General features: G+C 36.4%; 1 protein-coding gene across 1 annotated transcript in view; it reads left to right on the top strand.

Annotated features, from left to right (window-relative positions):
• ube3c (ubiquitin protein ligase E3C) overlaps window positions 1–19258 on the top strand; it is a 238629-nt gene that overhangs the window by 110918 nt on the left and 108453 nt on the right. The window contains exons 14-16 of the mRNA XM_039753616.1: window positions 1434–1660; window positions 14156–14260; window positions 14777–14864. Of these exons, the coding sequence (XP_039609550.1) occupies window positions 1434–1660; window positions 14156–14260; window positions 14777–14864 (420 nt within the window). The remainder of the gene's footprint in view (window positions 1–1433; window positions 1661–14155; window positions 14261–14776; window positions 14865–19258) is intronic.

Raw genomic sequence — 19258 nt, 5'->3', positions numbered from 1 at the left:
ACTGACAACGTGGTATACAAAGAGATCCTTAACAGATAGTTATTGGTATATTTTCCCTCAGTTTAAAAAGGTTTTCTTTTCTTCTTAATAAAAATTTAAAAGCAGTTCTTCGTCGCTATACTAATAAAAGGCAAAGCCCTCACTGACTCACTCATCACTAATTCTCCAACTTCCTGTGTAGGTAGAAGGCTGAAATTTGGCAGGCTTATTCCTTATAGGTTACTTACAAAAGTTAAGCAGGTTTCATTTCGAAATTCTACGCGTAATGCGTAAAAAGGAGGCATGTCAGACGTCGTGGTACATTTTCTGATGCAGCTAGACGTAAACAACTTTGTGACGCTGCCGCCAAATACTCGCAGAAAAATCCACAAGTTAATAGACACGCTGTCACTAAATACTCGCAGGCAAATCCACAAGGCTATAGAGACGCTTTCGCTAAACACTCGCAGGCAGATCCACAAGTTAATAGAGATGCTGCCGCTAAATACTCACAGGCAGTACCACAAGTTCATAGACACACGCTGCCTGTTAAACATCTTAGATTCACAGGTACCGATTTGGGTAGTGAACACTTCGATGAATGAAACCTGTTATCTTTACAACGGTTGACAAACATGGAATGTAACTTGAACACAACACGTCCTCCAGATACGAACCTGATTGAACGAAATAATGATAAATCCTTGATGACAGCAACACTCATAACAGTGACAAAACAATCACATTGACAATCATGTTATGTTATTTTTAAAATGTTTCCTTTTCTTTTTCATAACCTCTTTAACACACTACTTCTCCGCTGCAAAGCGCGGGTATTTTGCTAGTCATTAATATAAATCAGAAAAAGTAACAATCCAAGGACATTTTAGAGTATAATTCTGTTTTTAAAAATAAAGACATAATTAATGGAATATGTGCCACATAAAAATTAATCTTAGACACTGCTGTTGTTTCCAGAAAGCAACAAACATTTATGAGCAAATGTCTGTATTCCATTCTTCTTTTAAAGTTTTTTTTTTTTTTTTACTTTAACTTTATTTTAAAGTATTCCTTTGTAATTTGCAGGAGTTTTTATAATAATTTCTGTTATTATAGTTGGAGGTTTCTGTTTTATTCTCTGATCATGACAATCATTAGATTCTTGGTATGCTGCTTGTTTGTTACATTAGGTAATTAAAACTGTCTTTGTGTCTCAGCCTTATGTAGTTACTAGAGATATGTGTATTCTTTTTCTTAAGTACATTTAAAGTCAATGTCTTGACAGTTGCATATTATTAAAAACTAGTAAAATTTAACACATTTTTGTTGCTATTGTTTACTGTTTGGATAGTTAAATCTAAAAATTGACTTCCAGTATCTGCATCTCTGTAATCTGTAAATTTATTTCTTTTGCATAATGCTTTTGGATGGTAATTTTTAAAATGCTTCTCCAGGTCAAGGTCAGTCATCAATGATGCCCTTCACATTGGGAGAGTTGGTAACACTTTCTCGTTGTCTTCGAGATGCATGTTTGGGAATCATCAAGCTGGCTTATCCAGAAACAAAACCAGAGCACAGAGAAGAATACATTGCTGCATTCAAGAGTGTTGGTGTTAAAACAAACACTGAGATGCAGCAAAGGATACAAGCAGAACAGAAACGTTGGATTCAACTTTTCAAGGTAACTTAAAAGAGTCCGGATTATTGTTTCTGTATTTATAATTTATCTCAATTAAATATTGATGACAGGATTTGATTTACACAAGACTTTTAACTTAAATGCCAAAAATATAGATATTATATATCCTAACTTTATACTGTAAATTCCTAGGTAAGTATGACAGTATCCACTGCAATTGTAACATTTAATTTTTCTGCAGCTTTCTTTGTGTTGTCTGTGTTAAATGTTTTCTGGTGCAGTTAATTGTAAAAGATAACAACCACTACCAAAACTACCCTATTCTGGGTTCATGAAAGACCCTATACAAAATTAATGAAAAGATTTAGTTTAATTTAATACTTACTCAGTCGTATTTTTTTTTTTAAATCAGTATTTAAATATGTCAGAATGCATGTAAACATTAAAAATTAACTGCATGAGTAATTTGCTATTTGAAGAATTATGTTACTTAAACAACAGATCAATTTGACATTTTTGTAGTGCTATATATAATGTATTGTTAAGCTTGATTTGGAAAAAAGAAGTTACTACATGAATTACTTTAAATATAATGCTGTAATTAGTGCAGATAGGTAAGTTCTACTAACCTGTATTTTGTGAAATTATGAATTTTTTAAAATAACCATACTAGGCCATCTGGCATTTTGCTTCCCTCCTTCTCTTCTTAGAGCTGGTATACTGCATATACCCCAGGGACTGGGCGGTCTCTTGGTCTGGAACCCCTACAGATTTTATTTTTTTTCTCCAGCCTTTGGAGGTTTTTTTTGTTTTTTCTGTCCACCCTGGCCATCGGACCTTACTCTTATTCTATGTTAATTAATGTTGACTTATGTTTATTTTTTATTGTGTCTTCTATTTTTCCATTCATTTTGTAAAGCACTTTGAGCTACATTTTTTTGTATGAATATGTGCTATATAAATAAATGTTGATTGATTGATTGATATATCTTAGGATAAATGATTTTATTTTGTCTTATTCCTGTTAACCAATTACAGCATTCATCTTGTATAGTGAATTGTATTAGCTGAACTGTAATGACCTATGATTTTCATGGGGTGTGTGTTCTACAGGAATTTAGGAGGTGGTTTGTTTTAACTGTGCATGCATCCTTTGATGGAGGTGTAAATATTCCATATGATTATTCGTGCTATTTTTGTATTTGTGATGGTCGTTATCTGTGTTTTTTATGTTTTGCACACTAAGTTATACTAATATGGCAGATTTGCATGGTCAGTATATTTTCAGTTATTGTGCTTTTCTTTGTAGTACCTTAGAAAGACCTTTGTAGTACCTAATCATATTAATTTATAGTACTGATGAATTGATTGTATTTTCTGTACAGTATATGCTAGGGTTTTGCACTGTTTAGTATTTTGTTTTCAAAACAGAAAACAACCCTCATATGAGGAAAAAGCACATGTATTAATAACAGCTATAAATGTAAACAAATTTTTTATAATAAACCAGAAAATCAGATGAGTATATGCTGTTTCACAAAGCAAATATGGTGGTGTCTGACATGCAAAAATGGGGGTTGTAAACTCCTCTTGTCAGCTAAAATCACTCATTAAAGTGGTAGAAGCAGGAGAATGCATTTTCCAAATTGAATAGTAGATTTACAGTCCGTTTAATATTACTGACCCCTAACACACTAATGTTTGGTCCGAGTCATCAGCCATTGCTTCAGATCTTTTATCACTTCTATTGTCAAGCTATCTATTTAATTGAAAGAAGTTAATTGAATGAAAATGATCAACTAAGCTTGTATTAATATTGCTAATGGAACTTTCTTCTTGGCCATGTTTGGAGAAAGATGTCACGCCAGAGTTTCGGAACGGCCCATTAATGCTTGCACTTAACCCGCTGGGCTAATTAAGGCATGCTTATTCATTTCTCAAGTCACGGATAGCTGAGGACCAAACCAATCGTTTTGATTTTTACAACATTTTGCACTTGCCGTTATTGCCAAATTAAAACATTGAAGATTGCATTTTCAGATTTACTGCATTCTGAAGATTGCAGCCAGCATAAATTTTCAAGACTTTTTCTTCACCATATTTGAGATTATCAAAAAAATTAATTGCTTGATTGTTGGATTTTTGTGAATATACAGTATACATGTTGTTTTATATATAACAAATTTTTATATTGTGTGTGTGTATGTGTGTGTATATATATATATATATATATATATATATATATATATAGACAGGGTTTGAAAGTATGTGAAAACTTTATTAGTTATTATATATGTATTTAAATGCTATTCATAATAACATGCATTGCAAATAAAGGAAACAAAATGATCTGAAATTGGATTTCATATATGCAAAGATATGTGAACCCCATAAGGCAATAACTTGTTGCACCTCCATTAGTATTGATAATTTGGTGTTAACAACTTGTATGGCTGCTAATCAGTCTCTGACATCTATTGTGAGGGATTTTTTCCCTGTCCTCCTGACAGTACTTTGCCATTTGTGTAAAGTTTGAAGTGCATCTGATATAAACTGACTGTTTAGATTAACGTAATTGGATTTAGGTCGAGACTTTGACTTGGCAAATTTAAAACACAAATCTTCTTTCTCCTTAGCTATTATTTGGCAGTATGCTGGCATGCTTTGGGTTGTTGGCCTGTTAGAAAACCCTCTGTTGGTCCACCTTCAGCTTGACTAATGGCATGATGTTCTGTTAAAGAATCCCCTGGTATATCTCAGAACGTGTGCTTCCTTTAATGGTGTGGAGCCACCTTGGTCCAGAAAAGGAAAGGAACCCTCAGATCTTGACATTCCATCCACCAGGATTGACTGCTAGGATAGGTTTCTTTATGTTTTAGGCAATGTAGAGCTTCTACAAGCATAGCAGTTTTGATTGTGACCAAATAGAATGGACTTCAAGCTGCGAGGTTTGTCTGCATGCTTACTGGCAAACCTAAGATAGAGTTTTTTTGAAAGCAAAGGCTTCTTCCTGCCTACTCTCCCCTACATGCAGTTCTCTAGATGGTATATTTACAGTTGTGCTTGAAAGTTTGTGAACCCTTTAGAATTTTCTATATTTCTCCATAAATATGACCTAAAACATCATCAGATTTTCGTAAGAAGTCATAAAAGTAGATAAAGAGAAACCAGTTAAACAAATGAGACAAAAATATCCTTGGTCATTTATTTATTAAGGAAAATGATTGAATATTACATATTTGTGAGTGGCAAAAGTATGTGAACCTTTGCTTTCAGTATCTGGTGTGACCCCCCTTTGCAGTAATAACTGCAACTAAACGTTTCCGGTAACTTTTGATCATTCCTGCACACCGGCTTGGAGGAATTTTAGCCCTTTCTTCCGTACAAAACAGCTTCAACTCTGGGATGTTGGTGGGTTTCTTCACATTAACTGCTCGCTTCAGGTCCTTCCACAATATTTCGATGGGATTAAGGTCAGGACTTTGACTTGGCCATTCCAGAACATTAACTTTATTCTTCTTTAACCATTCTTTGGTAGAACGACTTGTGTGCTTAGGGTCGTTGTCTTGCTGCATGACCCACCTTCTCTTGAGATTCAGTTCATCGACAGATGTCCTGACATTTTCCTTTAGAATTCTCTGATATAATTCAGAATTCATTGTTCCATCAATGAAGACAAGCCGTCCTGACCCAGATGCAGCAAAACAGGCCCAAACCATGATACTACCACCACCATGTTTCACAGATGGGTTTAAGGTTCTTATGCTGGAATGCAGTGTTTTCCTTTCTTCAAGCATAACACTTATCATTTAAACCAAAAAGTTCTATTTTGGTCTCATCCGTCCACAAAACATTCTTCCAATAGCCTTTTGGTTTGTCTACGTGATCTTTAGCAAACTGCAGACGAGCAGCAATTTTTTTTTGAAGAGCAGTGGCTTTCTCCTTGCAACCCTGCCATGCACACCATTGTTGTTCAGTGTTCTCCTGATGGTGGACTCATGAACATGAACATTAGCCAATGTGAGAGAGGCCTTCATTTGCTTAGAAGTTATCCTGGGGTCCTTTGTGACTCTTGGAGTGATCTTTGTTGGTCGACCACTCCTGGGGATTTTAACAATGGTCTTGAATATACTCCATTTGTACGAGGGATATCCAGAAAAAAAGGTTACAAGTGCCCTGGAAGGTGCAGGGAATTTTTTTTTCGAAGGTTGGCATACCTGCGTGTAGGGGGGTCCTAACGGTCAAAATAAGCCCGGGACCGTGTCAGTCAGTTGTGAAATGTCATCACAGCAAGCGAGTTCGTCAACCTCTGCTGAGGCCGTTTGCTCCACCTACCGCCGATGCAAGATTCGTTCGGTCAACAAGTTCCTCACTTTGCGTCGCAAATCCGCGGCCGAGATCCATCGTCAGCTTGTGGAAACTTATGGACCTGAGGCAATGTCACGTAAGCATGTTTACAAGTCGGTTAGGTCGTTTAAAGAAGGTCGCACTGACACTCATGACGAAGAAAGGAGTGGGAGGCCGTCTCTCGTTTCAGAAGAGCTTCTGCAGCAAGATGATGAAAAATTGCAGTGATGCGTGTGACGATTGACACCCTTCATGAAATGTTCCCACACATCTCACGAAGTCTCATGGGTGAAATAGTCTCAGAAAAACTTGATTACAGGAAGCTGAGTGCAAGATGGGTACCAAAAATGTTGACTCCAGAACATCGCCAAAATCCCGTTTTGGCTGCACGTGAATTTCTTCAGTGTTATGAAATCGAGGGTGACTCTATTGTGACTGGAGATGAAACTTGGGTATGTCACTATACTCCTGAGTCCAAAAGGCTGTCCCAACAATGGCGCCATACCCATTCCCCATCAGCCAAAAAATTCAAAGTTCAGTTTTCAGAGCGGAAGATTATGGCATCTGTCTTTTGGGACAGAAAAGGGGTTTTGTTGGTGGATTTCATGGCCAAAGGGACCACCATCAATGCTGAAACATATTGTGAGACCCTAAAAAATTGAAAAAAAAGATTATAGACAAAAGGAGGGGAATGCTGACTCGTGGTGTGTCCCTCCTTCACGACAACGCCAGACCCCATACCGCTCGTGTGACACAGGACCTGCTTGTGTCCTTTGGATGGGATATTGTTACCCACCCACCCTATTCACCGGACCTTGCGCCCTCAGATTTTCACCTTTTCACCAAACAAAGAATTCTTGGGTGGGAAACATTTTTCCAACGATGAGTAGGTGAAGGAGACAGTGGAGAAGTGGCTTTCAGAGGTGGAGCGGAGCGTATTCGACGAGGGTATAAAAAAGCTGGTGCCCAGGCTGAAGAAGTGCATCGAAGTTGACAGCGATTATGCTGAGAAATAAACACATATTTTGGAACATACCCTGTAAATTTGGTTGAAATATATTCATTTTTCGATTTTTAACAGCTGTTGTAACCTTTTTTTCTGGATATCCCTCGTACACAGTCTGTCTGACTGTGGATTAGTGGAGTCCAAACTCTTTAGACATGGTTTTGTAACCTTTTCCAGCCTGATGAGCATCAACAACTCTTTTTCTGAGGTCCTCAGAAATCTTCTTTGTTCGTGCCATGATACACTTCCACAAACGTGTTGTGAAGAGCAGACTTTGGTAGATCCCTGTTCTTTAAATAACACAGGGTGGCCACTCACACCTGATTGTCATCCCATTGATTGAAAACACCTGACTCTAATTTCACCTTCAAACTAACTGCTAATCCTAGAGGTTCACATACTTTTGCCACTTACAAATATGTAATATTCGATCATTTTCCTCAATAAATAAATGACCAAGTATAATATTTTTGTCTTATTTGTTTAACTGGTTTCTCTTTATGTACTTTTAGGACTTGAGTGAAAATCTGATGATGTTTTAGGTCATATTTATGCAGAAATATAGAAAATTCTAAAACTTTTGCCTCACAGTGGACTGTTGGATCTCAGATCTTTTTAATATAATTTTATAGACTTCCCCATGCTGACATGCTATACCCTTTCCCCATGTCCAGGGAGATCTCCTTTCCTTTCGCATGTATATTCACCCAGTGGTTAACGCCAAACTGACCAGGTTTATAATCCCATGTAAACCATTACCTTATGGTATCCCCTTATTTGGTTAATTTGATTGTCAATGAGTTAAATAACCTTATTCTACTTATATACTTGGTTTAACAAGAGCAACTGGGGGTTGTTATTATTTTTGCAGATGCACTAATTCCTTTTTAATTAGTTTTTCTACTTTTCTGCTACATATATGATTTCCTCTAAGCCAACATATGATTCTAGAGGCTGAGGCAAATTCAGCATAATTGGCTTGGGGTTATGATACTTTCACAGTTACTTAGTAGTGGTTAAATGAAAGTAATAGATAAAAGTATCATATTGGTAGTTTACTTTTGAAAGTGCCAAAACCTTTAGCTTTACAGTTTGACCAGCTTGAGAAAATACTTGTTAAACTGCTGCCTTTTTTAACTAGGAAATTGAATGAAGTCCTGCTTCAATTAACACTGCCACATTGACACTACCGCACTATGTTTCACTTAATGTAAGAGGGTCTATTTTGCTACCACTAATGAGATCATTAATGTAGAAAGTCTTATGGTTAATGCTCTTATATTTAAGAGCTCAAGCCAAACAAATAATAATGTTCATCTAGACGTAATTTTTTCCAATTAATTAAGACTAAATAAGGGAAACAGAAGTTATGAATTCTTTGAGCAACAGTATTTAAAAATGATGAAATTTGAAATTACCTTTGAAAACACCCAAATGTACACTATAATAAAGACTTATAATTTGTAGAAGGCAATTAAAAAATAGGAAATGCCTAATTAAACAGGGAAAAATAAAAGCAATGTAAATGTAGAGGGCATTACTTCAGAGACATTCTCATCTAGTTTCAAGATAAATGTATTTTAGAAACAAAATAAAAACTCCAAAGAAATTGTGTGAAAGGGTGAATAAAAAAATCAATAAAATGTGAGACAGAAAAGATTACTCAACACAAAAATTAAAAAAGAATCTAACAATTAAGACTTAAAGAAAAACTGGAAACCACAAGAACCGAACAATAAAAGCACTGGAAAAGTTAAAGGAGAAACTGAAAAAAAGAATATTTGTTGAAGTTGAGACAAGCAGTGAAATGGTTCTTTGTTACTCCTATAGTTAAAAAAAAAGAAATAAAGAGATGCAAAAGGAAAAGTCATTAAAAAGAATTGCATATAACAAAAAAAAACTTGAAAGTTTTCAAATTTGGAAACAGAGGCAAGCTTGTCTAAGGTTCTAAATGTGTGATGACTCATAAAACCAACTCAAGGGATGTTATGCTGCATATACTGTAAGACGTACACCCTGGGGTAGTTCGCTTTAAAATAGATGCAGCAACTGTGGAAGTTGTGCAGAGAAGAGCAACCAAATGCATCTTTGAACTAAAGGAAATTTCCTGATTCAGTAGGCTCAGAAAATTAAAATTCTTTAGTCTTTAGTAGAGAATGATGTGAGTAGAACTAATTCTCAAAGGCATCAATACAGCTTATCCAACATAAGTCTTTCAGTTAAACAGTGATTTACATGCTCAGGGATATCAGGGGAAATTAAAGAGAAGTACATTTAAAACATTTAAATTTAAACCGGCGGTGAGGGATGCTGTCAAGCTGAAGAAGGAGTCCTATAGGACTTTTTTGTCCTGTGGGTCTCTGGAGACAGCTGATAGGTACCGGCAGGCCAAGCGGAACGCGGCTCGGTTGTTGCTGAGGCAAAACTCGGGCATGGGAGGAGTTTGAGAGGCCATGGAGAGCGACTTCGGACGGCTTCGAGGAGATTCTGGTCCACCGTCCGCGCCTCAGGAGGGGAAGCAGTGCAGTGTCAACACCGTGATATAGTGGGATGGTGCGCTGCTGACCTCGACTCGACGCTAGGGTCGGTGGGAGGAGTACTTCAAGACCTCCTCAATCCCACTAACATGCCTTCCAACGAGGAAGCAGAGCCTGGGGACTCTGAGGTGGGCTCTCCCATCTCTGGGACTGAAGTCACCGAGGTGGTCAAAAAACTCCTTGGTGGCAGGGCCCCGGGGGTGGATGAGATACCGAGTTCCTTAAGGCTCTGGATGTTGTAGGACTGTCTTGGTTGACACGTCTCTGCAACATCGCATGGACATCGGGACAGTGCCTCTGGATTGGCAGACCGGGGTGGTGGTCCCTCTTTAAAAAGGGGGACCGGAGGGTGTGTTCCAACTATAGAGGGATCACACCTCAGCCTCCCTGGAAAAGTCTATTCGGGGTTCTGGAGAGGAGGGTCCGTCGGATAGTCGAACCTCGGATTCAGGAGGAACAGTGTGGTTTTCGCCCTGGTCGCGAACAGTGGACCAGCTCTTCACCCTTAGCAGAGTTCTGGAGGGTGCATGGGAGTTTGCCCGACCGGTCTACATGTGTTTTGTGGACTTGGAAAAGGCATTCGACCGTGTCCCTCCGGGAATCCTGTGGGGGGTGCTCCGGGAGTATGGGGTACCGGACCCCTGATAAGAGCTGTTCGGTCTCTGTACAACCGTGTCAGAGCTTGGTCCGCATTGCCGCAGTAAGTCGAGCCCGCTTCCAGTGAGAGTTGGACTCGCCAGGGCTGCCCTTTGTCACCGATTCTGTTCATAACTTTATGGACAGAATTTCTAGGCGCAGCCAGGGTGTTGAAGGGGTCCGTTTGGTGGACTCAGGATTGGGTCACTGCTTTTGCAGATGATGTTGTCCTGTTTGCTTCATCAGGCCGTGATCTTCAGCTCTCTGGATCGGTTCGCAGCTGAGTGTGAAGCGGCTGGGATGAGAATCAGCACCTCCAAATCCGAGCATGGTCCTCAGCCGAAAAGGGTGGAGTGCCCTCTCAGGGTTGGGGAGAGATCCTGCCCCAAGTGGAGGAGTTCAAGTATCTCGGGGTCTTGTTCACGAGTGAGGGAAGAATGGAGCGTGAGATCGACAGGCGGATCGGTGCGGCATCCGCAGTGATGCGGGCTCTGCATCGGTCTGTCGTGGTGAAAAAGGAGCTGAGCCGTAAGGCAAAGCTCTCAATTTACCAGTCGATCTACCTTCCTACCCTCACCTATGGTCATGAGTTATGGGTAGTGACCGAAAGAACGAGATCGCGAATACAAGCGGCTGAAATGAGTTTCCTCCGCAGGGTGTCGGGGCTTTCCCTTAAAGATAGGGTGAGAAGCTCAGTCATCCGGGAGGGGCTCAGAGTAGAGCCGTAGCTCCTCCGCATCGAGAGGAGTCAGATGAGGTGGCTCGGCATCTGATCAGGATGCCTCCTGGACGCCTCCCTGGTGAGGTGTTCCGGGCACGTCCAACCGGGAGGAGGCCCCGGGGAAGACCCAGGACACGCTGGAGGGACTATGTCTCCCGGCTGGCCTGGGAACGCCTTGGGATTCTCCTGGAAGAGCTGGAAGAAGTGGCCCGGGAGAGGGAAGTCTGGGCCTCTCTGCTTAAGCTGCTGCCCCCGCGACCTGACCTCGGATAAGCGGAAGAGAATGGATGGATGGTACATTTAAAACAAAAGCCAGGAAGCACTTCTTTACGCAAAGGTTAATTGGAAACTGGTACAATTTACGAAATCATGTAGTTGAAGCAGAAACCTTGATAATTTTTAAAAAGTATTTCGATGTTAAGCGTGGACAGCTTAGAGGTTGACTATTATGACAAGCGTGATGGAGTGAATGGACTCTTCATTTGTCAGACTTTCTGTGTAATGTTGATTACCTGTAAATTTCTTTGTTTTCCTGTATTATAATAGACATAAATTGCTTAATTCCTTGAAAAGTTTTCACTTGATCCAAAGTGGTGTTAAAGTTATTTTAAAACATCTTATGCATTAGCATCCTTCTAAATTTGTTTTCATTATTACACCACACTTTATAACAGTATTAATAGTAACACAACCTTTTCACCTACAGTAAGTATTATCAGCAATGCAGACTATACTGAGATACTGCAATCCAGAGCTCAATTTACAAAAATAAAAAAAAACAACAAAAAAACTGAACACCAAACCATTAGTTTTTGTTCTTCTTAATTCCTTTTATGTATTGCAATACGTTGCTGGTAGACTTTGTTTATTTTTCATTTGTAAAAGTGTCATTTCATTTAAAGTATATAGACTATTTAATTAGTAGATCCATTTTCTAGAAGTATATGTCAGGGTTTTTTTAATATTTTTGTACACTATTTTAAATTAGTTTTTTACATATCTAGAACTGTTAAGCATTGTTCTATATCTTGTGGTTTCATCTTTTAACTGTCCACATTCAACTGAATTGTTTAACTTTTTCGTACATTGTAAATGAATAGTACACCTGCTAAAATCCCAAATCTTTTTTCCATTTTTCGCAATCAGCCTATTACCCTTTATACATTTCTCCTTGAAATCAAAATAGTTATTAGTACACTGTTACTACTTAATGTGCTATTACAGGGATTAAAGAGTGAAGTTGAAGTTACAGAAATGAAGTACAATTGTTCTCAATACAATAGTGTAATACATCAAACTCACCCCCTCTGCATAAGTGAAAAATTAATTAGAGAATACTACTTTAATTAATGCATTACTCTTGAACATAAAGGAGTTGTGGTGTACTGTTTTTACTTTAAAATAATTTTGTATCAGGGATATGCAGTATAGTACAACCATCAATGTTACTTCTGACCTTCATCCCTTAATAAACTATCTTCTCAGTGTATGACTTTTAGATTAGTCATTTTATCTTCTATGGAAGCAAATGTGCTTAATTTAGTAATTTGGAAAGATGTGCCCCATGTTCCTTGTAAATGCAGAACAGCATGTACATCAAGCAGTCTTCCCTCAAAGAAGCTGATGAAAGCAGTTTTTGCTTAATTAATGATGTTGGACATTTACAGACAATTTAAGTCATTTTTCTTTTATACTACCCATAAATGGTGCACTAATGATGTAATGTTCAAAGTGCCTTTTTAGTGGTCACTACTGTGGGTAGGAAAAAATCATAAAATAAAACTAATTATGGTTTTGTAGTAGTTTAATTTTAAAGAATTTATGTGGTCTGTAATAAAATTTTGAAAGGAAAGATACTGCATAAAAACTGCATGATAGCAAGGCTTATCTGTGTTTTATTTACCTCATCCTTAATTTGCAGCTGGGTTATTACCTAATAAAAAGGAAGTCTAAGTTACTTAATAAAATGTATATCTTCTTTGTTTTATATGTTTTTCATTGCAGAATCAAAGAATTTGACTGTTTTGTGACTTGATTCATTTAAGTTGGGGATTTGTTTGCGTAGTTGGGAAGGTTTAAATTTTAACAGTGTTAAGAAATTGTCTTTAGATTTTTCATTTGTCCAGGACACAGCACATCAGCTTCCACTGTGAATTACCAAAGAGATGTATAAATTTAAATACTTAAATAGTAACTTTTTAGTTTATCTTAGTTATGTATCCACATCTTCTTACAAAATGTTGTCAATACAACTATCAGGAGGTAAAAATTGTAATTAAAAAGATCAGTAAAGTTATGTCGTTGAAGAAGAAAATTGGCAACTTTTAAAATGTATTCTTCTCTAGATGAAAAATATTTAGCTAATCAAATTAACCTGATGGACTAAATGATCTTTTCCTGCTTGTCAAACCTTTCATGTCTTTGGTATAGTTCCTTTGTTTTATGTGTGTCTTGCCTTCCACAGAAAATAAATATCTGTTCAGTGGTATATTTTATCAGCCTGCTTTTTGAGATCACTATCTTTGTCATGCCCATACTTAATCATACCAGTCAGAAACGGCACTCAATTTAACATTAATATTGTGGCCAATCTAATATTTATTTTCTGGTTCAGTTTAGTGACACAAAATGAGGAAGTTACAGTTTTAGTTTCTCTTTGTTTTTAGTAAAGTAGGTATATGAAAACATTTAGTTTCCTCCAGCAACTTGAATTGTCAGTTCAAGATAAACATTCTGTTATAAGAGAATGTAAATGACATGATGTGAATTTGAACCCTCTGCATTTGTGCAGCAACCATATAATGTTATGACTTAGCAGTTGTCTAAGCTTAATTTCTTTATCTTTCTTTGTCAGTCTTTGTTGTAGTAACTGGTGAAGTAAAACAATGTCATTTTGAAGATGTAACAGATCATAGACAATCTATGCATCTAACTCACAGGATTGGTGGTCTCTTTACATTGACTTCTGTCTTATTTCTGCTCAGCACAGATTGCACATTTGAAGCAAATTATCATGAGTTCTTTGTCTATGAGATGGTCTGTACTTACTGAGTGGTGACACGATGAATGAACTTTTCTGTTTTTATTGCTAAATCTTGCCATTAAGGAGATAGTTTGGGATTTTCACAGGATTATTTCTGTGATTTGCTACAGGTGTAAAACAATAGACTACAATTTATACAGACTTAAATGAAACATAATAGTTTTGAAACAGTTTAATACTATACGCTGCTATTCTGAACAGGACTTGTATGTAAGTAATATTAACAGTAAATATGTACATCTTACAGGTCATAACCAACCTGGTAAAAATGCTGAAGGCACGTGATATAAGAAGGCATTTCTGTCCTTCTGAGCACTGGCTGTCTGAAGAGGTTAATATAAGAGCTGATAAGGTATTTCTGTTTTCTATTTGTAGTTTTAATTCCTATGTTATTCATTTAACACTAAATAGCATGAAAGCAACAGTTGTCATAGAATAAGCACACTGAAATGGTGTGCTTCTAGAGAAATTTAAATTCAACTAGATAACACGTTTGTTTACATTTAATGTCTTTTATTTTTTATGTTTGTATTTGTTTATATACTTGCCTAAAACTCTACAACTATCAACAAATTGTGTGTTAATGGTTCCATGGTATTTGACAGTGTGACAAAGTGTCTACTTAAGTCTGCTTACAGATTTTTTATAATGATTGTGTAAAAACTTTTTATGTGATATTGTACAACTTGCATTATGTAAAAGGGGACAATTAAATCAATTACCTGTACGCTCAAAGGCAAAGTAGTTGTCTAAAATGTTTTTGAACTGCTGTCTAGTTCATCCTGCCTGATTCTGGCACATGAGAATACCAAACTATATGATAAGATACCTGTTTTTTCATTTATTTTTTTTTTTGCTGCAATGTTAGGTTACACAGCTTTATGTTCCATCAGCTAGACATGTGTGGAGAAGCCGCAGAATGGGAAGAATTGGACCTTTACAATCTACTCTTGATGGTAATGCAAAGTAAATGTGAAAACAAATCACAGTACTTTGTAACTGAATATTTGTTCAGTGGAATTATCTTCCTAATATTAAAGTATTGGTTGTCTAAAATATTAATTACTTATTGTAAACATATTTCCTAAGCATTTTTATATTTTTGTAGTAGTACATAAAATGAAAATTGGCTTCCCTGACTATATTGCATATATTTTGTATATTGTAAATATGTATGTTTTACACCAAATCTTAGCCAGTGTCATCTTTGCAATATCCTTCGTCTGACAGGTTGGGCAGTATGTGCGTTTAGAGTTTTGTGGAACAAGATATTCAGCTTTGTTTGAGAGCTGGGCTATCTCAATTATGGATTCATGTTTTTTACGTGGTTGGTAGAAGCAAAGGTATAGTTGTTCAAAATAAACATTAGTACAAAGTTTAATCATGATAAAACAGGAAGGTATTGCAAAAACTGTCATAAGACACAACAAATTCTAGGAGCAGATAATCATATTCTATGGTTTGGAGACATTAGAATAACTAATAAGTAATAAAATTTGCCTATTTAAAAATACTGTTAATCAAACATTCTTCATTTGAGTGTGATGTGAATACATTTGTCTAAAAACACTAAATACAATTTTAATATATGGGTAAAATGCTTTTTTCCAATGCAAGACATTACATCATCTCATCTGCTTTTACTTTACTTTTGCAAAAGACTTTTACTTTAATGAAAAATATAAATACTAATGGTTGTTATTTGGCAACAATACTCATACTTTCATATATTTATAAAATATGCATCCCTCCATTAATTGTAGCCAATCAATGGTGTATGATTGACTGCATTATTCACAATTAGGATTTTGGCCTGTGTGTAGTTAAGATAATTTAAATCAAGGTAGTGATTTTGAGGTACAGTTTTTAGTTAAAATTTACACCATGCTTTGATCACGTAATTTATTTTACCAATGGTTGACTTGCATCTTTTGTCTGAAATTCTGATTGAAATATGTTATTCTCAACTTTGAGTTGAGTCATCTAAGGAGAAACATTTTGAGGGAGAGTGGTAATATAGAGAAGTACTGCTTATACCTTCATTATAGTAGTAGTATGTAGTATAGTCTCAGTCACCAATTTAAAAAAAGTCTAGGGAAGCCTGCCCAGAATCTTTTAGACAAATGTCTAACGTCCATATGATAGAAGAAATGGGGTCCTGGGAGATTAAATATGAAACATGGGTGCTCAAAGGATGGAAACATATATCAGCACAGAAACATCTAAGAGCTCCACTGTTAGAAATCTTGCATGTATTGAAACATAAATTAGGGATGGTTGGAAAAAATCATGTATAGGGTCAGCATCTGGCACTGAAAGAAGTTGGTGCTGACCGTGGAAAAGAGGTGGCTGATAAACAGCATGTATCTGGTGCTTCTCCTCTGCTAAAATCTATCGGCCTGGGTGGCCACCAGCCAGTAAATTAGAAATGCTGAATCAATGACATGGCATAGATACATTTAAAACACACAGTTTTACGTTTACCTAATTTACTGAGGCTTGTTTACTGTTGGCAATTTCCAACGCAAATAATAGCGTACAAAGATTGTGAACAGGAAAACACGCACTGGCATGTTGATGATTATATATTAATATGTATTCATGAAAACAAGTTCCACTAAAAGAACAATTCACTCAAACAAAAATGATTAATAAAAATGCTACACAGTGCTTCTGTGACAGCATTATAAAGTGTTTCCTCTGTACTAAATTTGTCTTCATTTGATTTACAAAATTAATGTTTCCACTATAATAGGTGGGCAGCACAGTGGCATAGTGGTAGCACTGCTGCCTCGCAGTAAGGGGACCTGGGTTCGCTTCCCGGGTCTTCCCTGTGTGGAGTTTGCGTGTTCTCCCTGTGTCTGCATGGGTTTCCTTCGGGTTCTCCAGTTTCCTCCCACAGTCCAAAGACATGCAGGTTAGGTGCATTGGCGATCCTAAATTGTCCCTAATGTGTGTGGGTGTGTGTGTGTGTGTGCCCTGCGGTGGGCTGGTGCCCTGCCTGGGATTTGTTCCTGCCTTGCGCCCTGTGCTGGATGGGATTGGCTCCAGCAAACCCCCCCCATGACTGTGTTAGGATATAGTGGGTTGGACAATGACTGACTGACTGAAAATAATAGGCAGAGATAGAAATGAACACTTGTCATATAAAGTGCAAAAAGAAAAAGCTTTTAATGTAAATAAAAGTAAAACCTAAAACTCTTGTATGCAGTAAGTTTTTAGCCAGGAATGTTAATCTAGCAGTTTCTGTTTTCACTGATACTTGGTAGCATGAAACAATATTATTACTGGAACTAAACATCCTCTTAGTCTCTCAGAAAGTTTTTTATGAACCTGAATATATAAGTTTGGGAAAGGTACCCTGGTAAAGAACTTGTGTCTTGGTAAATTGTATCTGGCGTTGATAGTCCAATTTTCTCTACAGTTTAGGAACTATTTTTCTTAAAGACAAACCGTATCTATGTCAATGAGTTTGAGTCTTTTAGGAACTAAGTTATTTTTCCTCCATTATCAGTTTCTGTACTACTGTTTCCTTGCACGTGTCCTCCATATTGCTATTCAGTTACCTGGCCAGGTTATCAAAACACATTCAGTCCCATTAAAAACACACTAATTAGAACATAATACTCTCACTATAACATAATGTAATATCATTTAAATACATCAGATTTATAATACATGAAATCATTGCAATATGTTTATCTCACAGTTTTTATAGGTTTTCTCTGAAACTGATATTAAAATTTGGGGAGGATGTTAATTTTAACAATGAATTCTTCTAGCCAATGTAAGATTAAGGGATGACCATCTAATAATATCTAGTTTAATATGTTAAAATATTTAGATTTAAATAGATCTTTACATATTTTTGTAATTTTGATTTTAAGATATTTGAACTGTTGAGGGACTGGAAGAGGAAACTGGTTATATAAAAGTTGGAAGTATAAGAAAATTTACTGAAAATGAATTGCTCATATTTGAGTTATCTTAAACCTAGACATACTGTAGATTTTTTCCAGTTTTCCTAGTAATCTTGGTAATGAAGATTATGAATCATCATCCCCAAGATGTTATTTAGTAGCCCTTGCTACTAAGTTTTAACCTGAACCTGATTTGGAATTTGTGTCGAAAGTTAAAATTTGTAGCACTGTCAAAGTAATTAAGGAGGTTGGAGCAAATTAGTCAGTTTTACTGTTGAAAATCACTTCTTAAGATTATGAAAAGTTAGTAAACAACCATTAGACCATTAAATATTCCTTTTCCCCTTCTCTCTAACAAGTACTGTATTAATATTAGGATTGTGAATATTTACACAGCATAATTGGTTTTATTTTTCGTTACTGTATTTAGTGACATACAGTATAGCAGAGGTCTCTTTTATGACAGTATCAATTTAAACAAAGCAAGATTTGAAAACATTTCAGGGGTCAAGGCACTTTTTAAAACTTTGTGCTTTTCAGATGCAACATGCTGTGTATCTTTTGGACTTGGGCTTGAAGGTTACTAAAACAGCAATTTGTTTAATTTCCTCCTTTTTATGTAGATTATTTTTCTCATTTCTAATGGTGTTTTTGAAAGTCTGGGGACATTCTTTCTAAGGTTTTACTTACTACTCCTGTACATAAAAACAAATGGATAATAATTTTACAGGATATTTTAAAATAAGTAATGTTCTCACAGTTACACCACTCAATAAAACATTATTAATTGTGCTTTAATAATGAGATGAAATTGGATATGTCAAAAGTTTTCAGTGCATTCAAATTTTAAATATGATTGCGTTTTTCCTGCCATGCACAATTGGTAATCTTTTGTTTATGAAAAATATGTAAGTCTTTATATTTTATCTTATGAAAACAAAGCAATCCCAGACTACCTATAAAGGGCATTTCAATCATTAAAAAAATGATAAATCTTAACATGAAGTTGCTAAAAGTTAACTGTATGTGGGATTACTTTTCATACTTTTTAAATAAGCCGCTTCTTTTGATGTAGTAGTTTATTTATTCAGAGAATACATAACCAGGAAGATGACGTGAAAACAAGCAGATAAAAAGGTGTGTATGATTTGTTTAATGATACTTGACTTGATATTGGATTAAGCCAATTAGTGTGAAAGTAGCTCTGAGGCACATATGGCTATGTTTGTTTGGCCTTTTTCATTTACTTAAATGGATAGCCACTAGAGTGATAAATGGTCTGTGTATTGACCACCATAGACCATATTTCTGCTCAAAAATGGAAACCTGATGGAGAAATGCAGATAGAATTGACTAATTGACCAGAATAATTGAGTACTAGTAGTGGTATAGTGGTTTAACTCTGCTGTTTTGGCAGTTTTTACCCCTTT

Source organism: Polypterus senegalus, chromosome 5 (assembly GCF_016835505.1).
Source record: "Polypterus senegalus isolate Bchr_013 chromosome 5, ASM1683550v1, whole genome shotgun sequence".
NCBI lineage: Eukaryota > Metazoa > Chordata > Cladistia > Polypteriformes > Polypteridae > Polypterus > Polypterus senegalus.
The sequence above is the reverse complement of the archived record's forward strand: the minus strand, read 5'-3'. Positions and strand labels throughout refer to the sequence as shown.